The sequence below is a fragment of the Erigeron canadensis genome, chromosome 5, assembly GCF_010389155.1.
Source record: "Erigeron canadensis isolate Cc75 chromosome 5, C_canadensis_v1, whole genome shotgun sequence".
Lineage (NCBI taxonomy): Eukaryota > Viridiplantae > Streptophyta > Magnoliopsida > Asterales > Asteraceae > Erigeron > Erigeron canadensis.
The window spans coordinates 21,309,009-21,333,216 of NC_057765.1; the positions used below are offsets into that span (position 1 = coordinate 21,309,009).

Below are 24,208 nucleotides of genomic sequence, written 5' to 3' on the forward strand. Positions count from 1 at the left end.
AGTCAAAGGATCACGTCTGGTATTGTTAAGCTTCATGTTTAATTCATCCTAGTTACTATGGTTTTGGATCCCTCGGTTACAAGTGAATCACTTTTTACTTCTAGTTAAAGACCCACTAGTCGTTTTCAGTCCTAGCATATTTGTCCTAGTGTATGATCATAGACAACCATCAGAATTAAACTAATATGTTCAAATATAAAACCAATAGCAACATGAATTACTAATGAACATGGATCTACGATAAACAGTAAAGCACACTCCAACAGAATCTAAACAAACACAGTAAAACAATAAGCGTCTACATGATCACATTGATCAAAATAAGTATTCAGCCTACTAGCCTAGCATTATTAAAGGGATAACAAAGTCTGAGAAGATGAAAGACATAGTTCAATAACAAAGAGTAAATAAAGATGAAAGATCTAGACCAAGAGTGAAGATCGGAAGGTGTTTAGATGCTCCAAAACCTTCTTGGAATTTGCAATTTCGATCTAGGGTTATTCCTGGGCGGCTAGGGCTGCTGAATCGGCTCCCTCTTAGGGTTTTGAGGGTTAGTTCGACTTAAATAAGTGTTAAAGTCGGTTTCTGATCTGGGCCGACTAGCGGCGTTGGTGGGCTGACCAGCAGCGCTGGTCCTGGGCTTCCGTGGGCTAGCGGCGCTGGTGGATTGAGGAGCGGGCGCTGGTGAGTGCTAGCGGCGCTGGCTAGTGGCCAGCGGCCGCTGGTGGCTACTGAACTTGTTCTTGTGTCTTCGTTTGGCTCCCGAACCACTTCCTTGTGTCTTGTAACTTCATACGCTTCCTTCTTGAGTCACTTGATGTCATTTACCCTCTCTCGCATCTTCCGGGAACCTGCATAAACATATCACTCATTAAGTACCAATAGTTCCGGAATAATAACTCATTTTAAGTTATTTTGTGTTAAATTCAGAACACAATGTGTTTTGACAGTTTTCTACTATTCACGAAAAATTTAGTTTTCAAATGATCAAAACCCGTATTTACTAACTTAATTCTTGTTATTAGTTTTTAAAGAGTTTACCCATAATAAATATAAGTTTACCCATACAAAAATGGGCAGCTTTATATTGTCATTTATACTTTCTTAATTACTTAAATGATACATACATTTGCACGATATTAGTGGTTTCATAATTAATGTTTAGTTATTATTTTATTTTATTTTTTAAATTTTTTTTAAAGGTGAACTTTGCTTGAAATTTCGTGTTGCGATAGTTCTAATATACTCGATTTTAGACCCGTGTCCGACACTGGACATGGGATTTATGATATTATCAATATTAGATCTTTATACATTTAATTCATAAAAACTTATAAATTTTAAGATATACGGTTCTAAATGTTATACTTTGCAAGTTGTAGTACAATAACCACATGTTCGTCTTGTCGTAGTCATTCCACTAGGCACATGCTACAACAATTTCTTTATTATATAATTTTTTGAAACCAATTGTACTCATAATGTGATATTATTATAAAAGATTAAAAAAAGTTAAAATATAAACATACTTGTGATCCTGTACTTGACATTCAAGTATATGCGTTTGATCATGATACAACCCATAACATGAATATGTTTATTTTCAATCACTGTCCTATGATAACTAGATAACAATTAATATTGTTTTCATAGGACTTTTGATCTGAGTGACAATTGTAACTTTAAAAAATTAAATATAAATACTTTTTATAACGTTTTTGAAAAATTTAAGAAAAACTTCTCAAATTGATGGCTAAGAATACATATAAATTAAGTATTTAGGGTTAAAAAGTGTAAATTATTGATGGAAAACAAAAAAGTGTAAATTAATGAGATTTTTTCTACAAATTAATATAAATACCAATATAACACTATATTTGGATAATGATTATTAGGTTTTTTAATTTATAAGTAATCTAAATGATGACATAAGCGAGAGTCAATTTGATAAAATTGAGCGATTTGATTGGTTAATAAGTTATTAGTTCAACTGTCTTATAGTATATATTAAGATTAAGATTAAGATTAAGATGTTGTCTATTTTTTTCTAACGACATTAAATATTAATTAAACAAATAAAATGCTAGTGACAAACTAGCTTATACAAAAGATTACATAGTCCGATCCAAATTAAACCGATGAAGATATATTCGCTCCACTTATGTAACTGAGTGAGTGAGAACGACGCATGACTGTTCTTAGTCGGGTCTCTATAGTACCACATATTTTCAGGATTCAAATCCTCGTTTGTTGATGGACCAACATATCATACATTGTTTTAACCGAGTTCACGCTAGATAGCTCATTCAGAACATAATTGTCTCCACAAAGATTCGATACCGGTAGTCGAAGATTAGTAGGGGTTTTTCCCCATCGGGTTTAATTTAAATCGGAGTGTGTACTCTTTTGTATCAGCTAGTTTTTACTAGCATTTTATTTGTTCAATTATTAATTAATGTCATACAAAAAAACGTATGTTAAACATCCTGCTGCCAAAGCTTAAAGCGAAATTCACATTTCAAAGTTATAATAATACTAAAAAATAAATAATAACTAAACATTAGGTATGAAACCAAGAATATCGTACAAACCTTAGGTACCATTTAATTACTTAAGAAATGCAAAAATACATATTTACCCCTCACGTGCAAGTCACGTGGGGTTTTTTTTAATGGCCATCAAACGGTGTTTGGTTGCAGTATGGTTCGAGTGGAGTTTTGAAAACGTTAAGTATGATCCGCGTAATATCAAAAGTAAAGGTATCAAACCAGCATTATCGCACAAATGTTAGATACCATTTAAGTAGCTAACTCTTGAAAGATATTTCTAAGTGTTCATCTCAAATTGCAAATGCATGTCAATTAAATTTTAAGATGTCGTGAAATACCATCTTCAGCCACATTTGAATTTCATTCAGAATGTAAGCCAATATTGACTTCTGTATTGTCGACTTCAAGCACAAGTAATCAAATATAATTAGACCCTCTTTTATTTTGTTCCTATTATCTTTTTCTGAATTTCGTTATTTTGATATATTTTTTTTTTGAACGGCTTGTATTAGCCATGCATGTTCGACTATTGAAAAGTCTGAGGTCACATCCATCTAATGTTCAACTATTGAAAAGAAAAAAAAAATCCAATTTAATGTTCGACTATTCTAATTCTAGTATTAATCTATATACTATATTATAAAAAAAGAGAATGATTAATCCTCCTAATTAAAGGTCCTTTTAATTAAATGGATGATGACATGTGAAAATTCAAAGAGAGATTAGGAAAAAAATTAAATGAAATTCACTTGTCACATTCACAAGTGTTTAGGAGGATTTTTAGGCTAATGTTTAAGAGGATCCATCATTTTCCAAAAAAGAATAATGCGCTCTCTCTTAAATATTGAAAATGTAACCCGAAAATGTACGAAATTACTCCTCCTTTATTTCAATCCAAATCTATACTTATTTTATTATTATTATTATTACCTATTTTCATAAAAGTCAAAATGAAAGGTAGGTTATCCATTATAGTATCTCGCTTAATTGATTGTGCACTTATACTGCTTTTTTTTTCCTGTAATCACAACGTGAAATATTCATTTGAAAACAAAATTTTTTGTGAAAACTAGAAAACTGACCAAAACACACTCTGATCTGAATTTAACACAATGTGTTTTTATAAAACACAATGTGTTTTTATTGTGTAACCTAAAATACATTGTGTTAAGTTTTAAATCATGGTGTATTTTTGATAGCATTGTAAATCGAAAATTGTTCAAGCACACTGTGATATGAACTTAACACAATGTGTTTTCGAAAAACATATTAAAAACACATTGTGTTAAATTCAGATCACAATGTGTTTGGCAGTTTTCTAGTTTTCACGAAAATTTTAGTTTTCAAATGATCAAATATTGATAATAGGAAAAGGTTCAAGTGTTTAAATTCAAAGAATCATGAGAACCATTCAATTATAACTTGGTATTCATATATGAATAGTATATGTGAACAAATTCATGTACATATGAACATGTCAAGTTATAACTAATATTATCTATGCTCATATTTGAATGGTTCTCAAATGAACTTTACCCTTTGATAATATATTTTAGAGTTAATTTCATTAGGTGCCCATGTAGTTGTCAATATTATCTGTTTCCACCCTGTGCATTTTTTTCATTGCTAGGTACCCTAATGGTTTGTGTTAATTTCATTACTTGCCCTTTTGACTAACGAACGTCAGTCTTTCTCCCTTAAGGCCCCCATGTGCATTGCACATGAGGGTATTTTTGTATTATTACATCTATAACATTCATTTCTTCATCTTCCTATTTTTTTTCTAGATCTAACAACCAAATCAAGCACCCAATCACCCATTATCAAATCGAAAATCAAGAACACACATATCCAAAAACTTTAAATGTTTTAATACTGAAGGAAATTTAATACTAAAGGAAAGTGATTAAGCCTTATTTCGTTGGTTGTTCCAGAGTTTTGTATCAAAGAATCAATCTTGTATTTGATCTGAAGTTGACTTTCTCTTATTCGAGAGTTTTAAAAATCTGGTTGCCTCTTCTGCCTCAATATCTCTTGGCGTCATCCTTCTCCATCATCCCGTTGTCGTGACTATCCGACCGGATCATCAACTCGATTTTGTTAAGGTGGATCTCTCCAATTCCTTCTTCAAATAAATCTTTCTATATCACCACCTACTTCTCCGACCGCCATTCACCTACCAACCTCTTCTCCGATCATCTCTTTCACCGGAAACGCAGGTATGTCTTCGATCCTTTTTTTTCCCGATCTTTTAGTTATTGTTCATATAGATAAGAAAAGAGTCCTAGAACAAATTAAAGAAGTTGATTTCATAATCTTTATTGTAATCATCGTCATTAATCTTTTTTTGATGATGTGGGTATTGATGTTTAATTGTTTATCTATGGTGTAAAATGTTTTATGAGATTTGAGGATTGTTTTTTGTTGGATTCATGAGGATGATGATTATGATGCTGATGTGTGACAAAGTTGAATAGATATAGGTTTGTTGGATTCTTATAGTTTGTTTGTAAGTTTGACCCATCATAAAATGGAGTGTGGTCATGTGGTACATATATGACTTATTATCCATAGATGTAGATTTATTTTTTCATTTTTATTTATTAAAATCAGGGTTGCTGTTTATGTTGTTGATGAAGAAAGTACATGATGGAGAGAGTCAGTCAAAGAGAAATGGAAGAAAGAAGCAAGAAGATATGATGTTTTAAAGTTAAAAATACAAAAATACCCTCATGTGCCGAGCACATGAGGGCCTTAACGGAGAAAGACTGACGTTCGTTAGTCAAAAGGGCAGGTAATGAAATTAACACGAACCATAAGGGAACCTAGCAATGAAAAAAAAGCACAGGGTGGAAACAGATAATATCAACAACCACAGGGGCACCTAATGAAATGGATATATTTCTGCTTATTTTACATGATAACTTGTTAACATGAGACTCACTGGATAGAAAGTAGGGATATAACAATACATGCACCACATGTTACATTGGAAATGGGATAGGATCAAGACGAGCAACCGGGACACATATCAACCGGTTTGCTTTAGCAATCGTGAGCCCAGATCCCTCTTCCATATCAACACTTGGTAGCTTTCCATCTTTCCCAGCGTTCCATTCAAAGCATTGAATCATTGCACCAAGGGTTGTGTGTACCATGAACTGTGCTAGTGATACCCCGGGACACATCCTTTTCCCACTACCAAATGGTAATATGTGAAAGTGTTGCCCTCTCACATCTAACTCGTTTCCTTTCTCCTGGAATCTTTCGGGCCGGAACTCATGTGGGTTTTCCCAATGGTTTGGGTCTCTACCAAGGGCCCACGCATTGATAAAAATAGGAGTTTTTGCTGGAATATGGTAACCCGCCACCATGCAATCTTCTGTTGATTGTCTTGGAATCAACGGGACAGCTGGATGGAGGCGTAATGTTTCCTTCACAATTGCTTGGAGGTAAGGAAGGTTTGGTATGTCTGATTCTTGCAAAAGTTTATTTCCACCAACGACTTGATTGATTTCTTCTTGTACCTTTTTCATGATATTTGGCTGATTGATTAATTCTGATAAACCCCATTCTACGGCAGCCGCTGAAGTGTCTGTTGCGGCATTAAAGTTGTCCTAAAATGAAAACATCATATTTTTGAACATGATAAAATACTTGAATAGTTGAATAATCTCACAAGCATTTGTAAGAGTGTTTAATAATCATGAATAAGATTAGAGGTAAAGTCAAAAAAAAAAAAAAAAAAAAAAAAAAAAACCCCAAGATTATTTATTTGATCATTAAGGGTTGGTTTTGCTTCTATCCAAACACTTAGAAAGACTCTACACAATCCCATTAATAAATGTTGTTACCAGGATGAAGGCTTTGATGTTTTCTCTGCTCAACTCAATCTCCATGGTCTCATCATGTTGTATATCGAGTAAAATGTGAAGCAAGTCCCTAGATTCTGCAGTGATCTCCTTGTGTTTTCTTGCCTCTTCATGCTCTTTTATGATCCTCTCTATCATTACATCATATCTTGCACGAAAATTCTTCGCCTTCTTTCTTATTCCCTGCATGTCTAGACTCTTAAACAACCATATGTAATCCGAAATGTTAAAGTTACCTACCGTCACAGCAAGATCATGAACCAACTTAATCATATTCTCCTCCTTGTCCTCTATACATTTTTCACCCATCATCATTCTTGAAATCACATTGTTATTCAACTTCATCAGTTCCTTACCAAGATTCACAGCCTCTCCAACTTTGGCGTTTTTTGCTATTGAATTTATAAAACCATTTATTTCTTGGTGTCTAACTGAACTAAGCATGTCTAGTGTTTTTCCATTTAGAAGTTTTGACATAACTATCTTTTTCATGAACTTCCAGTACGGTCCGTAAGGAGCAAACGACATGCCTTTGTTTCCATAACTAATGATATCTTCGGCTGAGCTAAGGGGTCTATCTACATACACATGTTCATGTGTTTTAAGGAATTCTTTTGCCATTTCCGGTGAACAAACAACAATACAAGGCTCAGAGCCCAGAAAGAGACGAAATATGGGGCCATATCGAGATGAAAGCTTGGAAAAAGCTTGATGTGGGATCGGAGATAGAAGGTGAAGGTGTCCAATGATCGGAAGGGCAAACGGGGTAGGTGGAATATGAGATTTAGATCGTTGAGCAGATTTCAAAAACGCCCAGACCAAGATGGTGGATGATGGTATGAGGCATATAAAAAGGAAAGGAAAGTAGTATGCTTCTATGTCAGCCATGGATGGTGTTGTTAAGTGAAGTTGTTTTAAATGATGATGTGGAAAAACAAGTAAAATCATGCAACAATTTATACAAAATCAAGCCTCCTTTAGTCAAATATTATATGCCATCAGACTAATAGAAACCACATGTAATGGAGGACTTATTGGCAAAATTATGCATATATTAGATGTTTACTTTAAAACTAATATCCGTTATTTAAATTCATTTTATGTGTTTTTGGTTTACTTGGTATTTGTATTAGCACTTGTAGTTCATTATGTCACTTTGGATGTTGATGGAGCTATTTAGGAGCTATACGGATAAAAGATGGCTTAAAAGGAAGGAGATTCTTTTAAATTACTTTTAATATAGATGAAAAATCAAGAAACAAGATTTAAATATGATATTTGAATCTTGAAACTTGAATTTCATTTTAAGAATTTCTTAAATTGACTCAGATTGAGAAATTAATTTTAGGAATCCTCGGCCGGTTTAAAATGATATACATGGTGACATGGTGTTGTTGGGATATGGCTATCGAAAAAGACATGACACGAGGAATGAAAAACCAAATTTAAAATGTATGATACTTCCTGAGTTCTTGAACGCACACCACACAATTTATTTGTGTTGGTCTTCTGTTTTGGCTAGCCAATTAGCAATGCTGACACATTCCCATCAACTTCTTAGAGCATCTTCAATGGTGATTTTTTAAAGTTTTTTGTAAATCTTTTCACTGTTTAAAAAAGCTTTTGTATAATTTTTTTACTATTGGAGTTAAAAGCTTTTTACTAATAATTTGATAATCTTCAAGTCTTTGAAAAAATATGATACTCTCTCTCTTCTTAGCTTTATTATTAAACAATATTTGAAAGACTTTTTTTTATAACTTTTACCATTGAAGTGCTAATTTGAGCAAAAGCATTTTATAAAAAGCTTTTAAAAAAAACATGACCATTATTAGGGGGGGCGGAGTGGAAAGGGGATAATTTATCAACCCTCCCAAATTCTACCAATAAAATCACTACAACTCAATTTAACCTTCCAACCCTCCCAACCATATTTACTGGCGACCGATAAATTTTCAACCCTCTCAAACTAAATTTTTTTCATTTTTCTTTTTCTTATTACACAACAATTTCTAAAACTAAATTATACTACCACATTAAAATTAAAAACATATTAAAGTCCATTTACAATAAAAAGAAACTTAATAATAATTAATATCTAACTTATTAAAACAGCTAAACTAAACTGTAAATATATAATATTATGGTGTTTATTTTGTAAATATACTAACAAAAAAAAAAAAGAGTAGCTGGCATGTCATGTTCTTCTTCTACATTGTATATATGCATATATATATATATATACAGACACGCAATATATATACCTGCAACTCTTCTTTTTTTTTTTTTCATTTTTTTTAAATTTCCGATAATAAAATTCTAATGGAACCCACCTCGAAAACGATCCCCCTTTTTCTCTCTCCATTTATCACCAGCGATACCGTTAAGCCATAAATTTGGGACCGGCGGTATGGCTCCATAAATTCGCCAACCCGCCCTCCACTCCGTCCCCCTTAGTTTTCTTCGGCTTCTGGGCCCCACACGCACACTGCTCCCAATTTGATTCATTGCTTCTCTTGTTTTGAGTAATTAACCAGCCGGCTCCACAAGCCCAACTGCCAATTCATTATATTTATTTATTTATTTATTTATGAACTAATTGCATTTTTGGTCCCTGTGTTATTACACTTTTCGCAGGTTTGGTCCAAACTTTTCATTTGTTGCATTTTTGGTCCCAAAAGTATGCATTTTTCGCAAGATTGGTCCAATTTAATGATTCCGTCAAGTATCAACCGTTAATTTGATTATGTGCACCTCATGTGAGGGGCAAATCGTCTTTTTACACAGATAGGACCAATCTTGCAGTTTATATATATATAGGGTAACACTCCGGTGAGAACACTTTTAAAATAAGTACGGTGAGAACACCTTAAAAACATCATTTTGATGCATTAAAAGTCCATAAAACTAACATAGTGCATAACTAATTATCTTTATTTAAGTGTTTAACAACACATTCATCCGTCAAATCGAAATAATCATGTTTTTTGTTTTGTGCATCCATCTTGGATGCATATTCATCAAAATAATGCATCCAACAAAAAACGTGAATTTTTCGATTTTGATGAATCAATGTGTTGTTAAACACTTAAATAATGATAATTAGTTATGCATTATGTCAATTTTATAGACTTTTAATGCATCAAAATGATGATTTTAAGGTGTTCTCACCGTTCTTATTTTAAATCTGTTCTTATTTGATTGTCCCCCTATATAATATATATTATATATACACACATACATACACACATATACATTACAGTATTGGCCACCACCAACATAATTTATAGACAAACAAAGATCCTCTACTGGGCCATGGTCAAGACCATAAGGCTCGGTTAATCACACTCTAGATACATGTATCTATTTCATCAACTAGACATGAGTTTTTGTCTTGATAGAAATCATGGATACATAGGTAAGAGCCTATGGAACAGATCTTGTTCAAGTAAGGTCGTAACACACTGAGACCTGTAAACACACATACCCACGGATTCAGTACCTTCGACTCACATCAAATTACCATATATACACGGATCCATAAGCATACACACCCACAAATCTATAAACACAGACACACACAAATTTCCATATTTTTTTCTTATTTTTTAGATCTACATCTATTATACATATTTTATAAAAGAAAAGATGGACCAGATGGAAGTGAATGTTTCCAAGGTTGTTGTACAGATAAATTCAGAAAAGGTGGTGGTGGTGGTGGGTGGTTTTTCCTCTTGCTATAAACCCAACAATTCGACTCTTCTTCTTCTTTCTCTTGCTAGAAATCCAATAGTCCGATATGGTGGCGGCTAGGGTTCCAAGTGGTGTTGGTTATGTGCTCTTGGTGGTGTAGGGGAGGACTATCGGTGGTAAGCATGGGGGGCCAAACATTTATAGATATATTAAAAAATTAGTATGTGAGAAGTTCTATACTCAAGCTTGGATGTCTAACAGCCACATACTCCATTTTCTCATATATATATATATATACATTAAATAGAAACAAGAAAGTTGATATTGCCCTTCACATGAGGTGCATATGATCAAATTAACGGTTGATAACTAACGGAATCGTTAAATTGGACCATTCTTGCGAAAAATGCATACTTTTGGGACCAAAAATGCAACAAATGAAAAGTTTGGACCAAACCTACAAAAAGTGTGATAACACAGGGACCAAAAATGCAATTAGTTCTTTATTTATTACTTTTTATGAACATTGCAACTTGCAAGGACCAATTTATTTGATTTAATTGTTGATAAAATGTTCACATCAATTTTTACATACGATAGCCCTATCTGAATATAAGAGGTGTTTGGTAGGAGAGAATCATAAAGAATAGAAATGTAATAGAGAATGAAAATAGTGAGAAAGAGAATTAGTATTTGAAAAGAGAATGGATTCTGTCGTTTAATACCCACAGAGAATGAATATATAAAAAAAATTAAATTTTAAATAATAATACATTTATTACATATAACAAGTTAAAAAAAAATTGTTTTTTTCCATTGTCACCCATCCTCTACAATTTGTAAAGAATGGAGAGAATGAAATTGATTCCCCTTTCTCATTTCTCATTCCCTTTCTTTGTTGCAAACAAACAAGGGAAGTCTTTCCTATTCCCTTTCTCATTTCAATTCCATCATACAAAATACTCCCTAAAATGAAACAGCACAACATATTAGACGACTCTTTTATTATTTTGCTGGGCCGAAAAGCTACATGCATCAAAAGGAAAACTCATGTTATGATATAAGTGTGGTTTGACTTAAGAAAAAGAAGCAGCAGACAACGAGTAGCATGCCACCATGTATATCTATTCAATTCATTTCACGAAGAGATGCGGATCCTACCTTTTACGCAGCAAGCAAGTCAAGAAACTTTCTTCTGCCTTCTGAAAAAAAGCAAGTCAAGAAACTCCCATTTCAATTATATTAATGTTTTTTTTTCGTTTGGTGCACCTGGGCTGAAAACAAAGCCAACCATAATTTCCCATTTTTATTCTGGGCCGAAATATTCATAAAAAGTCCAACCGCCATTGTTTAAGAAAAAAATTGTAATTCATCTCCTAGCGATATATTGGCTGCGAGGAGTAACAGTGTTGTGAAACTCGGCCGATATAGTCGAGTCGAATCATGTATCGGTCCATTGACGACCTGAGTTTGTCATACTCGATCGGTCTGAAAATCGGCCAGGATTCCAGACTTAGGTCAACTTGGTCAAGACTCGACTGTATCGGTCAAGACGTGACTGTATCAGATTGGGTCAACCAAGTCAAACATTTTTTTCTTTCTTTTATAAAGCTTTTATTAATTATGTTATTGTTCCTAGACAATTTGTTTAAATTGAATAAGCATGTTATGTTTATGTTTAAGTTTGAAGTATTATATATATTTCTAATATTTTCTTACATATAATTTTATAAATTATTATTTTATACATAAAAACCCGAATTCCGAGTTTTGCAAACTTGGTAATAACACAAAAAGGTGGATGACACTTCATTTTGAGATTTACACAAAGAGCCTTCTCTATTAACCAAAAACCCTATTTTCACCCACCATCATCCACCATTAAAATCCACCATCTTCGTTTTTGGATTTACACAGACAACCTTCTCTAAATTTTTTTGTCATAGATGATTGTCTAGGTAAATGAGTAGGATAATTTAGTCACGTTGTTTCTCAAGTAAAGTTCGATATTTTCAAGTTATAATTAATCAATCAGTTTATAATACTTCTTTTAGTCAACCTTGGTCACAATTAAATTGGAGGATTTCACCTGGCTATGCACTTGTGTGGATTACTGAGTGTGTGTTTGCTTTAATTGCTTTCTTTGTTTAATTGTCACTTGCATTTTTAGTTTGTAGTTTAAAATGAATCTTACAGAAATCCATTTTAATAAATTAATAAGGTGCATTACATTTTAATTTAATTTGCATAAATGCTTCAATTCGTCACTTCCTTGCAAACACTTTGAGTCATAGCTGCCATATAATTTGGAATTTGGTAAAGTTTTGACTTTTCTATTCAACCCGTATCATTTTCCACATCCACTTACATGTACACGCGTCATGCATGCCATCTATGTATTAGTAATATCACTCATTCATTTTTACACTAGGTAATATAGATATAAAGGCTAAAGATAAAAACTAGCTGCTTAAATGGTTGGTAATATTATTATATATATGAAAACTATGAGGTACGAGATTCCGTGCCTTAGTTTTTTATTATTTTTGTCATGCTGATGTCATCTTTTTCGTTCTTTTCAATTTTATTTTATTTTTCTAAATCCTTTTTTAAAGATTGTATATTTTTAGAGTTTTTTATTTTTAACACTAAACTTTTTGAATTTTTTAACTTTGGTCTAACTTTTTTGTATACAAGTATAAGCTTGTATACTTTTGGAGTTTCTTAATGTTACCACTTAACTTTTGGGTTTTTTTTAACTTTAGTATAACTTTTATATTCTAACTTATTTTTACAACTTAACTTTTGGGTTTCTTTTAACTTTACTCTAACTTTTTTTAATACAAATTTAAGTATAGTTTATTTTTAAAGTTTTTAATTTTAACAGTTAACTTTAGGTTTTAACTTTAATCATCAAATCTTTTTTTTTTTACTTTCTATTTCTTATTTTAAGGCTTCTAACTTTTATCATCAAATTCCTTGTTTTGAGTACCTATATTTTTAGTTTCTACCCTTATAGTAAACTTTTAGTTTCCAAACTTCTAGGTAATGTTGTATGCATATATATTTGCATGACACAACATCGATCTGGACAACGTCTGGGGTCAAAAAATTAGTTAATACTATTGCTGCTTTGTTTCGTAAATCACAAAGAAATTAAAATAGAACGGCACCACCACGACACTATTGCTGCTTTGTTTCGTAAATCACAAAGAAATTAAAATAGAACGGCACCACCACGACACCACCTTACATTTTAAGTAAGGAAACAAAGCAAAACTACATGATACAATAATAACATATACTCCTTATGAGCTTAGGATCTTGTGTATCAAAGATGGAGAAGGAGATAAGCTCTCGAGCATAACCAATATGAAAGAAGAAGCTTGGAGTACGCACGGAGAAAAAGAAGAAATGCCCGTTTCGAATTAAAACAACTATACCAAAATACTTTTAATAGTTTTAAGTTATGAGTATCACTCAAATAAGGTCTTTGTAATAACATGATTTCTGCTATTGTTTCGATCTCAACAATGGCAGTTCAAGTGTGTGTGTTCTTGGTGTGTTTAGTGTGTGTGATTTTTTGAGAGATGATCTGTATATGTTGTATATGTAAAAATGGATAAAAGGCTTATTGGTTGTTATGATTTCTAATGTAATGAGGGTATTTATATTCTAATATTACAAATATCCTTATTGTCATATCTAACCCCTCAACATTAGAAATCATTTCACCATGTCTTAACAACAATTAAGTCCACTAACTTAAATTACAATTTTCACTATTTTTGGATTTCTAACATTCTCCCCCTTAGTGATATATTGTAATGAATGAAGTATGTGTTATTTTGTCTTGTAGGAATTAAGTTGATGAGCCCGATGGTGAAGACAATTGGTGTGAAGAAACAAGTCTTCAAAGCTTTCTCATTGTCTCTGGAGAACTTGAATCAATCTTCGTCTTAGACTTCTTGTAGTTAAAACATGATGAAATTCTCAATGTTCTGTTTGAACAGAGAATAAAATGAATGAGTCTAGAATCTTTGAAAATTGTTGAACCGTGAATCAGAGTTGTCTTTTGAAGTGCGGAAGGTATAAATTTGGTTCTTCAATCTTCGATTCTTGAATGAAAATTTGTTTCCTTGGAATGAAGTATCAAAAACATAAACTCTCCCCCTTGATATATGCATTGAAGCTTCTTGATTGAAGATCTTGAATGAAATGTGTTGATGAAGACTCTTTCGAAGTTGTACTTGTTTGTCTTGAATCTTCCAATCAATCTTTCAACTTTTGTAGCTTTGATCTTTGTTATTTTGACTTAAACACTTTGTAGAGTAAACTTTTGAACAAAACTTTGAATTAATCATGCTCCCCCTCAATTCATGAGTGTAAACATTTTGGAGCATCTTTGAACAATATCCTTATTTTCGATCTCATCCTTTTAAAAAAAACTTTCAAGAGAACATATTTTGACGACAAAATTCACTTTTTTTTCAATCACAATTACATTTCATTTCATTCCACCTTTACTCCATCAAATAATCTTTTTCTTTCTCAATCAATCATAATCTTTTTCTCCCCCTCATAATGACAAAGTTGGGAACCAATGTCATTATGCAAACATTGATTGATAAATTGCGAAAAGAAACCTTTTGCATGGTGCTTTTTGTGTTTGTGAGATAAGAAATGAAAGACCGGATAAGGATGATCCGTTAACATGTTCAAAAATCAAAAGGATTAATGAAATGACCGAAAGAAATGTATGACATTTTTCGGATTTCCTATGTATCATTGAATTATGCACAAAGCAATTTTCTAACATAGTTCGGTCTTGTAGCTTTTCAACTACGAGATTGCTTCAAAGAATAGAAATCATGGTCAGTGTCACCTAAGGCGTTCGATAACCACAATCTATTATCCTTAAAGACTTTTAGGTAAGAACCGAGGTCACTGTTAGACTTCTTATTTACTCAAAAATTACAGAAATGCAATTATGAGACCTACGTTCAATGTTGGAAAATATGTTAGCATTGGTAGGATTTCCATTTGATCATTGTGGAATATCAATTAAGATATCACTACAAATGTTCCGGCTATATCACATAGATATGCAATAATATCATAAAGATATGACTCAAATGTGTCTTAAGAAAAATGAATAAGGATCAAAATAATGATCAAGCAAGATAGCTCTAGACACAACGTGATCAAATGAAGTCGGAGACCGGAGCAGAGTGTCGCCCTTATTCAATATCAATATCTTCCAAATGAAGAGTCACTAGAAATGTAAAAATCTCCGTGAGAAATAAAGCAAGCATTTGTTAAGAAACACTTGAATGGTTAGGTAAACATGTGCATCGCTTCATTAGGTCTATGAAGTCTTAATCAAGATATCAACAAATGACATCCGATAGAAATGTGTTTTACCCGGCGATTTGAGAGTTTTAGGGAAGGTTATCATTTCTTTTAACCCTTTTCTCACAACATATAACCATAACCTCTCACTTTTCAACTTTATTCCCTCCATCCTATTTGCACGAAACCATCATCACTCAAAATACCCTTACAATCTAAAGAAAGAATTGAATACTCCGGGTTTAGAACTTATCGGTGATGATGAAGTTCATGGAGTGAACGAATCGCTCAAGTGCAAACCAAACACCAAACTTCAATTGATGAAAATCATTTGAAAATCATCAAATGTGTGTAAGAAAATGATTTGAAAACACATTTGAAGTTTTGAAATTTTTGAAATCACAAACTCCCCTTAATCTATGCAAAGGTAGCTCTTAAAAGTTTTGATAGAAAGGTAGAACAAAAATTGGTTTTTGTGAAGTCAAAAAGAGTCTAAAAGTGAACAAGATTTTAATGAATAAAAATTTTTGCGTCAACAACAATGTTCATAGTAAGACTACTCGGGAGTACACAAAGGCGTTCAATCCTTTGCATCTTACATCAACTAGTTGGATGCAAATAAAACATTTAAGCACAAATTTAACTCAATCAATTGTTCAAGATGAGATAACTCGGGAGTACACAAAGGCGTTCAATCCTTTGCTTCTCATATCAAAAATTGAGAGTTTTTTGAAACATGAAATTCATTTGAAAAATTTGAAGTTGTTTGCAACAAAATCAAGACTCTTGAAGAGAATTGTTTGCAATTTCAATCAAATGAAAAACTGCTATTACACATACATATTCATATAAGACTACTTGGAAGTACACAAAGGCGTTCAATTCCGCGTTATCTTATATCAATTTATATGTATAATAACACATTTTATACCAAGTTTGAATAAATAGCTCAATGAAGAACGGGCTGCATACAGAATATATGCAAGCCATAAAGATATAAATAAAACTATGAAGCCCGGGTTACATACATAGCATATGTAAGCCACTTTGATAAAAAAGAAGAAAAAGAAAAAAAAATTAAGAAAATCTTTTTGTTATTTTTCAAAATTTTATATTTTTGTATTTAATTTTTGTCTTTTCAAATTTTGTATTTTGTTTTAAAAAAAAATGTATCAAGAACAAAATAAGTTAAGGTTCAAGATTTAACATGCCAAGCTTAGAGATAAGAAAGTTAAACCTTTTCTCATCCAGTGGTTTAGTGAACAAATCTGCAAGCTGATAGTCAGTTCCCACAAAGTAGAGCTCGATGTCATCTTTCTCAATATGATCTTTGAGAAAATGATATCTCACATCAATATGCTTTGATCGAGAGTGGTTTACTGAGTTGACTGCAATAGCAATGGCACTTTGAGAGTCACAATAGATGGGAATATGATCATATTTCAGACCATAATTAGTAAGTTGAGTCTTCATCCATCTGATAGCAAAAGCCACTTGTCATCTTCAGCCAGCAATGCATGACCAACTTCCACTTGCTTTGCTAAAAGCATCTTCTGCTTGTAGTACTCATAGTTTCTCTTGCGGGGTTGTTTGCAATCAATTGCAAAATGACCAGGAATACCACAGTTGTAGCACTTTTTATCAGAAGCTTTCCCCTTCTCAACAACTTGTTTGTCATAACCTTCAACTTTCTTTTCCACATGCTTGGATCCACTTGATTCACCTTGACCATTATTCTTTGAATGATAGTGTTCCTTCTTGGGAAATGCACTTGTGGAAGAAGTGCGGAGATTGTTGTTAGTTGGCCTCGCTTTGTAGTACTTTTTCTTGAAGTGCTTCGTAACTGCGGCAAGAGCTTGATATAATTCGTTAGAAACACCATCTCTTGGAGCCAACATATCATCTCCCTCCTCATCAGACGAAGAAACAACTACCATTTGCCTTTTAAGAGCTTCAGAAACCTTCTTTTCAACAATTAATGCCAAAGGATCAGAAGATACAACTTCTGGCATTTTGTTTGATGAAGCTTTATTTAGGACTTGATGTTCATTTAGTTTGAAGGATTCATGAAGATTATAGATGGAGAACTTGGCCAGATTTTGATGTTGCTTAATCTGAGTTCCATAATCTTCCCACTCAGGACCAAGAGCTTTGATGAATTTGATGTTTAACTCCATCTCTGATTTCTTGACATTGTTCTTCCTAAGTTCATTTATGACATTGCAGAATCTACAGTAGACAACTTCTAGAGATTCATTTGGCAATTTGCTGAAGTTGTCAAACTCAGTCAACACATTTGTCAATCTAATTGTTGAAGTTAGGTCAGATCCTTCCATTTGTCTTGCCACCTCATCCCATAGATTTCATCTGGCAGTGCTTTGTATAAGCATGATCTAGCTTTGTTATCTGCAGCTGTTCGATCTTTTTGTTCAGCATTCAAAAGATCAAGAGTGAGTATTGCACCAGTAGTGGGATGGCGATGAACTGCAAGTCCATTAAGAATGGAATCTTTAAGAAGGTGACCATTTGGTTGACATTCCACATAATCCATGAATCTTTTCTTCCATAGTCCATAAGAACCACGATAGAGAACTGGAGGTCTTGTATCAGAACCTAATGCCAAAGCTTCACGAGAAGCCATTAGAAAGAGATTTGATTTGGAACTTGAATTGGAATGAAAGTTGAAAATTTCAGAAGATGAAACGATCTTGGGAAGATCGTCTTAGGATAAGATCGTATTAGAAGAGATCGTCCTAGATGAATGAAAGTAAGAACGACTTGAAACAAATCGTCTTGAGTTTAAGAAGAATGAGACTATTCAAAGAAGATCGTCTTGAATGAAATTTGATGAACTTTGGCTAAGTATTGAATGAAACTGAAATTGAGGAATGATTTTGAGTTTTGGAAATGGAAACTGAAAAAGAATTAAAGGAAATTGAAAATGAAATTGAAGTATAACGAACTTTTGGAAATGAAACGATCTTGGATAAGATCGTTTTGAAATTTTTTATAAAGAAAATGAAACGGTCTTGTGAAGATCATCTTGGAAGACTTGGAAAATTTTTCTAAGTATTTTTGAAAAATTTGGACAGAGATTTGATTTGAATTGGAAGAAATTTGATTTGAGCAAAACCAATCAATAATGATCAGTTACCCAGGAAGTGTGTGATTCCCAATCACAACAACTTCAAATGATCAAACACACCAACTCAACAAACAATAGACACTGAGACGATCTTGGTCAAGATCGTCTTAGTAGTCAGGTAACTGAGACGATCTTGGCAAGATCGTCTTAGTTTCTGCCAATCTTTTCAAAGTAAAAATACTTTGAATTTTGACCAAACCAATCCAAAATGGATCAGTTAGCCACAAACAACACTTTTCCAACAACCACAACACAGAATGTATCAAATATGAAGAATCAAACACTGAGACGATCTTGTGAAGATCGTCCTAGTGAAGATCGTTTGAGGTCGTCTTCTCCAACAGAACACAAAGAAACAACTCCATTGATGAATTTTAATTCTTCAATAACTTTTGATTTAGAAGGAGTTAGAACTTGAAATCACTTGCAAACTGTTTGTTTTTCAGTCCGCAACATTTTTTTAAACATAATTCAGCTTATAACACAACAGAATCAAAACTCAATTTTTAGCGGGCCAAAAACCAAAAATTCAATCTAGAGATTTAGATCGAATTGGATTGTAAAATTCAACAGGAATACGTTTTGAGCTATGAGGAATCGATTGGTGAACAAAAATTGATGATTTTATGCGAATTGAACAACAAATAATGATGAAACAGGGACGGTTTTTGAGGAAATGGTTTTGAATGAAAATTGAGATCAAAAACAGTTATGGATCGATATCAAAGTGATTTTTTGCTCTGATACCACATGTAATAACACGATTTCTGCTATTCTTTTGATCTCAACCATGGTAGTTCAAGTGTGTGTGTTCTTGGTGTGTTTAGTGTGTGATTTTTTGAGAGACGATCTGTATATGTTGTATATGTAAAAATGGATAAAAGGCTTATTGGTTGTTATGATTTCTAATGCAATGAGGGTATTTATATTCTAATATTATAAATATCCTTATTGTCATATCTAATCCCTCAACATTATAAATCATTTCACCATGTCTTAACAACAATTAAGTCCACTAACTTAAATTACAATTTATCACTATTTTTGGATTTCTAACAGTCTTGGAGTTGAACGAGTTGAATGTATCATGTCATGGCCAAGATGAGTATGTTTATATACGTTTATTTGTATCATGGGGTTAATATGGGCTCTAAGGGGACGGGTGTCTGGGCTCCATATTAACTTGTTGATGAGGTTGACATGGTTCAAAGGGGAGGGGTCCTTGAGTTATATGTCAACATGATTATATTGTGATGGAAGAGACCACAGTACCGGGTGACGACTCGATGTACTTAGTGGCACCGGTATGGATCCATATACTATGTGTTGATTTGCCTAGGAATATTGTTAGAAATATTATTTGTAGTAGTTGATTTGTATTAAAAACATATTTTGTATTTGTATTGTAATATTCATAAGTATGCAAGGGGGATAAGTGTAAATTGTATAGAAGTATATAAACCCCGGCCATAGCTTTGATTTGTAACCTTTACACTCATGATGCAATCCAATCTTTCCTTACACACTTACTTTCTCTCTCGACACATACACACACTTACACACACAAACCGCCATTAGCACACACTAAAACACATAATAAAGCTCAAATTAACATCATTACATTTGGTATCAGAGCAAAATCAGTCAAACTGAACGATGCAGAAGGAATTTAAAAGCTGAATTTGTTCTTATTTTGCTGTTTTTGAGTCGATTCTACATTTGGTCTATTTGCCGAGGTCACTGTTCGAGTGATTTTAGTAAAACTAGTGTGTTTTTCTTCAAACTTTGTTCACCGGTCGATTAGGATTTAGTTTATCTTCATTCAGTATCAATTTTAGAATTCAATATTTTATCATTTGATCAGATTTTGCTTGAGCTCGGCAAATAGCAATTTCAGTGGGTTTGAATTCTAGTTGATTTTTGTGGTTAATTTGTTTTAGGATTTGTTCACAGTTGGTTTCTGAGTAATTTGATACAAATTTGAAGTTTTAATTCATAAAATTGAAGGAGAAATTGAAGATTTTCAGTAAGCTCAGCATATAAGTGAAGTTCTGAACGAAGAAGAAGACTGTAAACCGACTATTTTGTCATTTTGTGATTTCTAGTGTTTACCGAGGTGGTTGGTCTTGCAGAGCTCCTTGCTCAGCAAATACAATAGTAAATTTTGGTTAAGTGTTGTGTAATTTTGGTTAAGTGTTGAGAAGACTTGTTTTATTTGCAGAGATATTTGCTCGGCAAATAGTAAATTTCTCTGAGAATTGTAAAGTGTTGAGACGAGTTGTTCTATTTGCAGAGAAGTTTGCTCGGCAAATACGTGAAGTCTTTGGAGTTGGTTAAGACATGGAACAAGTTGTACTGTTTGTAGAGATATTATCTCGGCAAATAAGTGAAGTGTGATATTTTGGTTGAGTGCTGGTGATCTGTGTTAGTGATTGTACTATTTGCCGAAGTATAAGCTCGACACTTAGTTAAAGTTGACATTGATTCAGTAAACTGGAAGGATACTTGTTCTATTTACCGAGATATTTGCTCGGCATTCTTCACAACTTCAACTTTTTCAAGAAAAATTGTTTCAAGTTTAGAATTTAATATGTTTTCCTTTAATTGTAAAAATTTTCAATTCTTCAAAATCATCTTGTTCTATCTGCCGAAGTCTAAGCTCGGCGCTCTTCACAAGTCTGGTTAAAATTTCTTCTAAATTTTCTAAATCTTTAACAATGTCTTCTAGAGAAGCTTTAGCTCTTGGTTCTGATGGTAGACCTCCTGTGTTGTTATGGAAGAAAATTTTTTGAATTTGATTGATCGTCAAAAGAATGCAAAGAACATCAGAAAATCTTACATAGATGGTCCTGAAGTTCCCAAAAATCCAGTGAATAATGAACCTCTACCAGAAGAAAGCTGGAATGCTGAACAGAAAAATCGTGTTGAGGCGGATCAAATGTCCATTGCTTATCTTTAGCAAGCTCTTCCAGATGATATATATTGCAATGTTGACTCATATGAAACTGGAAAGGACATTTGGGATGAAGTTGAAAAACAGATGGAAGGTTCTAATGTTTCAAACACCATAAGGTTGTCAACTGTTTTGAACTTGTATGAGACATTCAGACAACAGAAAGGAGAACCTCTCAGTGATGTCTATATTAGATTCTACATTATCATCAATGAGTTGCGAAAGAATGATGTCAAAAGAACCAACATGGAATTGAACATCAAATTCATCAAAAATCTTGAGGAGGAATGGCAAGTTTATGACACTCAGCTAAATCAACAAGCAGACTTTGGGAACCTGACCATTCTTACTTTGTATGAAAAGTTGACATTGAACACTGATCAAGTTCTGAAGACTCAACAGATGAAAGAAGAAAGTGTTCATTCTGATCCATTGGCCCTAGTGGTTGAGAAGAAGTCTTTAAGAGTTTCAAGGAAAAGTAGTGTTGAAGTTGAAACTGATTCTAATTCAAGTGAAGTAAATGATCCTGAGCTAGATGAAAAGGATCTTGAAATGTACAAGGAACTAGCTTACATCACAAATATAAGTCCCAACTCAAGAGATGGTACTAACTGAAGACACCTCTATGTCAATGATGAGAGTTCTTTGCAATATAAACACTGAACTGGAGACGACCAGTTGCAGTGATTGTATACCAAGTCCTTGAATAGATTACTTAGGGTGACAAATAGAAAGACAATGCAATAAGTAATTAAGTCTACTAAAATAAAATGGTGAGACCAAGTTGTAGTTTTCAAATGTATTTTATTTATTGGTACTAAATAAAATACAAGGTTGTTGTGGAACCAAGATAATACATAAATGTAAATATCCTAACAACCTATGAAATACAATTGATCTATACTAGGAAATTCTCTTTTAACAAACGAAACACTTAAAGTAGTGAAGTGTTCCTTTTTACGATTGAGAGAATATTGCACAAGTACACCAAGAATATTGCAAAAGTCTGAATATGCAAAAGTAATTTTCTTGTTGTGCAAAGACCTCTATTTATAGACAAAGTTGACATTGAGAATCCAACTTTGTCGTATAAATATGGTTGACAACAATTAAGGAAACTAAGTAAGTTCCTTTGAAATGCTTGATAAGGTAAGTCAAGACATTACTTTATCTAACCTGCTTTATGCACTTTTGTACTTTAATCATAGACAAATGATATTGTCTGTATAAAGCTGCATAAAGCAAAAAGGTCTTCCTCGTAAACAGTGTAAAGCATTGTAAAGGCTTTAAACTGATATTCTCCAGTTTCGGTCTGAGTAGAATGCCAACTGGGCTTCGCTGCCATTGTCATTCTCTATCTTCCATTTGTTGTCTTAGACGTCAATTGGAATGTCTTCAGTTCTGATCAAATCTCAACTAGAGGAAGCCTTCAGTTGCATAAACTGTACGTTGCAACTAGACTTCAATATATTTCTGGACAAATCTTCTGGTCTCCAGGAGACTGGCCAGTTTGGACGAAACTGGTTCTAACAATAAAGGCTTTCAAAAAGAAATTTTTCAAGAAGAAACCCACCAACAATCAGCTTAGGACTTCCACAGTTTCCTCATATTCCAAGAATGCAAGTGTTCCTAAGTTTGAGACTTACAAGGAGTCAGTTGGTGGTGAAAAGAGGTTTGATAATCATAAAAAGTTTGAGAGGAAAGTCATGGAAAAGAAGAATGTGGATAAAAAGTGTTATAATTGTGGTATTCCTGGTCATATTGCCACAGATTGCACCAAACCTCGTCTAGAGAATTCAGAATACTACAAATACAAGCTCGTACTAGCAAAACAAGAAGAAAGTGGGATTGATCTTCTTGTTGAGGATGACAAATGGCTTCACCTCACTGCTAAAGAAAGTGATGAACTTGCAGCAAATGTGTGCTTTATGACGAAAATCAAGAAGTCAAAGGATCTAGATGGTGATGCTGAAGACTCTACTGAAGAGGATAATGAGGTAATCACAATACCCAAGAAACTCTTAGGATTTTACATGGATAAAAGTGAAGCAGCTATTCAAGAAGGTAAAACAAAAAGTAAAGAGATTTCAAAAATAAACAAAGATTTGTCAGAAAAGACCAAATTTTACATGATTTTCAAGTTAAATTTGATCTACTTCAAAAGAAATTTGACAATTTGAAATCTGAAAAAGCCGCAGTCACTTTTCCTCTAAATTCCAAGTTACATCTTGAGAAACAAGAACTTGAAACCAAAGTCCTTGAATTGAACAAGACCATGAAACAATTAGAAATCGAGAAGACCAATGAGATTCTGATGTGTAAAAATCTAGTTAAATTAAAATCTAGAAATACTTCGTACGGATTACTACACACAATCGGGCAGTGGACCCGTTCGTATGCAATATAGTTCAAAGTAAGTCCAGGATCGTTCCACAGAGACTAATAGAAAGCAAGCGAGTTTTAAGTAGTTAAGAAAATGTTGGATTTTTGGACTCCCGTCACTTGAATTGTTTGAAAAGTTAGTTTATTGAAAAAGGGTTAGAAATTCCGAAGAATTTATCGAAAAAAGAATTGTTTAATATCAATAAAGATTAAAGGATCATCCACTTTTGACTCCATGATACATTAACTCCGGTTGCATTTA

General features: G+C 33.1%; 1 protein-coding gene and 1 non-coding gene across 2 annotated transcripts; both read right to left on the bottom strand.

Moving 5' to 3' along the window:
- Window positions 1-5,412: 5,412 nt before the first annotated feature.
- Window positions 5,413-7,361, bottom strand: LOC122599152 (3,9-dihydroxypterocarpan 6A-monooxygenase-like). The gene is made up of 2 exons (XM_043771608.1): window positions 6,404-7,361; window positions 5,413-6,166 (listed from the first exon to the last, which is right to left on the bottom strand). Exons 1-2 carry the CDS (start codon window positions 7,307-7,309, stop codon window positions 5,534-5,536), a joined length of 1,539 nt encoding a protein of 512 aa, XP_043627543.1. The 5' UTR covers window positions 7,310-7,361; the 3' UTR covers window positions 5,413-5,533.
- A 2,298-nt stretch (window positions 7,362-9,659) lies between these two features.
- LOC122602467 lies at window positions 9,660-9,879 on the bottom strand. Its single transcript, XR_006324284.1, has one exon. It is a non-coding gene; the product is annotated as a small nucleolar RNA U3 (small nucleolar RNA).
- Window positions 9,880-24,208: the final 14,329 nt, after the last annotated feature.

Coding starts and splice junctions, on each gene's coding strand:
- LOC122599152 (XM_043771608.1), bottom strand. CDS start 7,309: ATGGCTGACATAGAAGCATACTACTTTCCTTTCCTTTTTATATGCCTC. Junction 6,167..6,403: donor ACATCAAAGCCTTCATCCTG/GTAACAACATTT, acceptor TTTTCATTTTAG/GACAACTTTAATGCCGCAAC.